At 38.2% G+C, this 3,053-nt stretch overlaps 1 protein-coding gene across 1 annotated transcript; it reads right to left on the reverse strand.

Moving 5' to 3' along the window:
- Nucleotides 1-206: 206 nt before the first annotated feature.
- Nucleotides 207-1,849, reverse strand: LOC131313113 (G-type lectin S-receptor-like serine/threonine-protein kinase SD1-1). Its single transcript, XM_058341241.1, has 3 exons — nt 877-1,849; nt 632-782; nt 207-551 (listed from the first exon to the last, which is right to left on the reverse strand). Exons 1-3 carry the CDS (start codon nt 963-965, stop codon nt 243-245), a joined length of 549 nt encoding a protein of 182 aa, XP_058197224.1. The 5' UTR covers nt 966-1,849; the 3' UTR covers nt 207-242.
- Nucleotides 1,850-3,053: the final 1,204 nt, after the last annotated feature.

The raw sequence follows: 3,053 nt of genomic DNA on the forward strand, positions 1-3,053 counted from the left end.
CGCTACACCTAATTCTCGCTACATGTCATTCAATACTTCTTATGCGGTCTGGTACCTTTATGGTTGTGCGATCTGCCACTGGCATTTAGAACATTGGGTAAGAGGCCAACTCTTGTGTGGGATGAGAACATAATGAAAATAATAACAAATTTGGGAGTTTTGTAAAGCAAAACTGACACTACTGAAGAACAATATAATTTCTGCAAAAGTTTCTTCAAAAGGTTTTAGGACAACAATCCCATCTATCTACCATGAAGTACTGACATTGTTACTTTATTTGAAGCGAGAAGATATATACCAGTTGACGAAGAATCCATCTCGGGAGTAAACCTTTCTGTGTAAAACCCAGGTTGTTTAGGAGGTGGAAGGATTGCGTTTTCACTATCTAACATTAACAAAACAGCTGACATCGGCGGTCTGTCTTCAGGATGATTTTGCACACACAAAAGGGCCATTTGGATACATTTTACCACTTCTGGTGTGGGAATCGGACTCTCCATCAAAGCATCTGCTAGATTCATGGGTTTTCCTTCATTCCATAGTTTCCATGCCTAACGAAAATAGCAATTCATAAAATTATTCTCAAACATAATGAAAATTGCTCTCATAGGAAAAGAAGAATTGTACTCACATGTCCCAAAAGGTTGAGGTCATGATCGGGATGGTAAAATCCTCTATTCTTCTTTCCACTCACAATCTCCAAAACCAGTACACCGAAGCTAAACACATCAGATTTCACAGAGAAGAGCCCGTCTATGGCATATTCTGGAGACATATATCCACTTCATACAACAAAATAAAAGGGAATTGCAATATCAAACGAAATGAACTATGGATAAAAATATTGAAGGGGAGAGATGAACGAGAGATACTTACTAAGTTCCAAGAACCCTATTTGTATTTTCTTCAGACTGATCATCTCCAAACATTCTCGCCAATCCAAAGTCTGAAATTTTAGGATTCATGTCGTTGTCCAGCAAAATATTGCTAGCTTTCAGATCCCTGTGAATTATTCTCAATCTTGAATCCCGATGAAGATAGAGAAGTCCTCGAGCAATCCCCACTATAATGTCAAAGCGTTTTTGCCAATCCAGTGATCTACAACTTGTTTGATCTGAGGTAGTTTAGAGTAAGTTAGCAACTTCACCATACAAGGTCGACACTGAGTTTCTGAAGGCCTAAAGCAATAATAAAAAATGAGACCTTTTACGAATTTCTAAGAAAAGTATAAAATAAACAAATCACATTTCCCAAAACAAAAGATCTAGTACTGATCAATATGAAAAAACCCCAACCACATTCGGGGCAATTGATCTATCACTTGGTGTATTGGCAACATTCATGCACAAATTTTTGATGGCTTCCAACTTGAAAACTCTTGTGCTACGAATAGGAGAAATAATATTTTTTATGTTGAGCACTCCTACTACACGTGTACGCCTAAAAAAAGAGAAGGGAATTAGATTCCAATGCAGTGAGATTAAGGTATTTGGTTGGGGTAACCACTGAAACAAATCATCTTTCTTTAAAACCTTTTTCTTTTTATGTTAGTGAATGCATTCTTTCTGAACCATATTAATCAATCAAGTCAGTCAAGAAAGTGTGTCACCAATCACTACGAGGGTCTGGTTGGTGTGTTGTTTTGAAAAACGTGGCATGGGCACGGCAAGAGCACGGAAAAAGCACGGGCACGGAAAAAGTACAGGCACGAAACGACATGAGTAAATATAATGGGACAAGCTATTATATTTATTTTCTACTAATATTTTGTGTAAATTACTTTCAACAATCAATAATTCCGTTTTGCCAAGCAAACGAAAAACCTCCTTGTCAATGATCTATACTATGGAAAACTTAATTCCAATTAGTAAGATGAATTTTTCTAATAGAAGTGGACCCTTTAGTTCTCTAGTTTGCAAGTATGCCTCCGATTATTTTTGGGCCTTGCTTTGATTGGATGCATGTTGGACAGGTTTTTTTTTATCTTTGGACAAGTTTTTTTTTAAGGTATATACTACTTAGGACTACTACATCCCAGACTTTACCTCATCTCTATCCAAAAGGAAGCTCTGGTCTTAGAATGCTTCCCATCTTCTGCCTCTGATAAGTGGCCTCTTACATTTACAAGAAGGCTCCATCCTTGGGAGTAAAACCAACTTGATTCTTTGCAATTAAAGTTGAACAGGTTTCCCTTTGATCCCTTTAGCGAAGGTTGCCCTCGTTGGAAATGTAGCTCATCTGGCCTCTACTCTGTATGTTCAACTTACTCAACATGGGAGAAACAAGTTTTCCAAGTTAATGACTGCCTCAATTCTGTTTGGAAAAACCTTGGACCTGCTAGGATTGATGCTTTCATTTTGCTAGCTATTCAGGAAAAGATTGCTACGTACTAGATCTGTTTTGGTAAGAAGAAACATTATACCTTTGAATGCTGGTTCCTGCCTAATTTGTACTCTATCTCTTGAGACCCCTCTTCACCTCTTTCTCCAGTGTTCACTTGCCTTGCATATTTGGTCTACCATTCTCTCGCGGTGGCAGGTAACTTGGGTTTGCCTTTCTACACTTCCTGGTTTGATTGATTTTTGGTTCTCCAATTCTTTCCATAATCTTGAGAAAATCTGTTGGAACACCACCCTAGATGTTGTACTTTGGACAATCTGGAATACTAGAAATGATCTAGTTTTTAAAGACAAACAACATAATGTCGATGAAGCTGTGGACTTAATCAAGCTCAGGGTGGCTTTTTGGATTAAAGGAAAATACAACCTGAATTCTTATTCGATTGAAGACTTTAGAAGCCACTTGGATGGAATTAGGCAGCACAATATTTGACAACCTGGATTTATTAGAGTGAATAGTTTTATTTTGGTTCCTTTTTCTTTTCTTTTGTACCAACTCTTGGTTGGTCTTCTCTTCCCCCCCCAGGAATGTGGCTTGCACATGATTGTTCTATGATGATGTGGTGCAGCGCTTTCTTCAGTTGAACCCTCTTGAATGGTGGCTAGGTTGGTGTATCTTGAGCTTTGTTGAGACCTGCACACTTAGCACCCGCA

Source organism: Rhododendron vialii, chromosome 13a (assembly GCF_030253575.1).
Source record: "Rhododendron vialii isolate Sample 1 chromosome 13a, ASM3025357v1".
Taxonomy (NCBI): Eukaryota; Viridiplantae; Streptophyta; class Magnoliopsida; order Ericales; family Ericaceae; genus Rhododendron; species Rhododendron vialii.

Excerpts from the sequence above, each read along its gene's own strand:
- LOC131313113 (XM_058341241.1), bottom strand. The coding sequence starts at position 965 with ATGAATCCTAAAATTTCAGACTTTGGATTGGCGAGAATGTTTGGAGAT. Across the intron at positions 783-876 it reads AATAGGGTTCTTGGAACTTA|TGGATATATGTCTCCAGAAT; the intron begins GTAAGTATCTCT and ends TGTTGTATGAAG. Across the intron at positions 552-631 it reads ACCTCAACCTTTTGGGACAT|GCATGGAAACTATGGAATGA; the intron begins GTGAGTACAATT and ends TATTTTCGTTAG.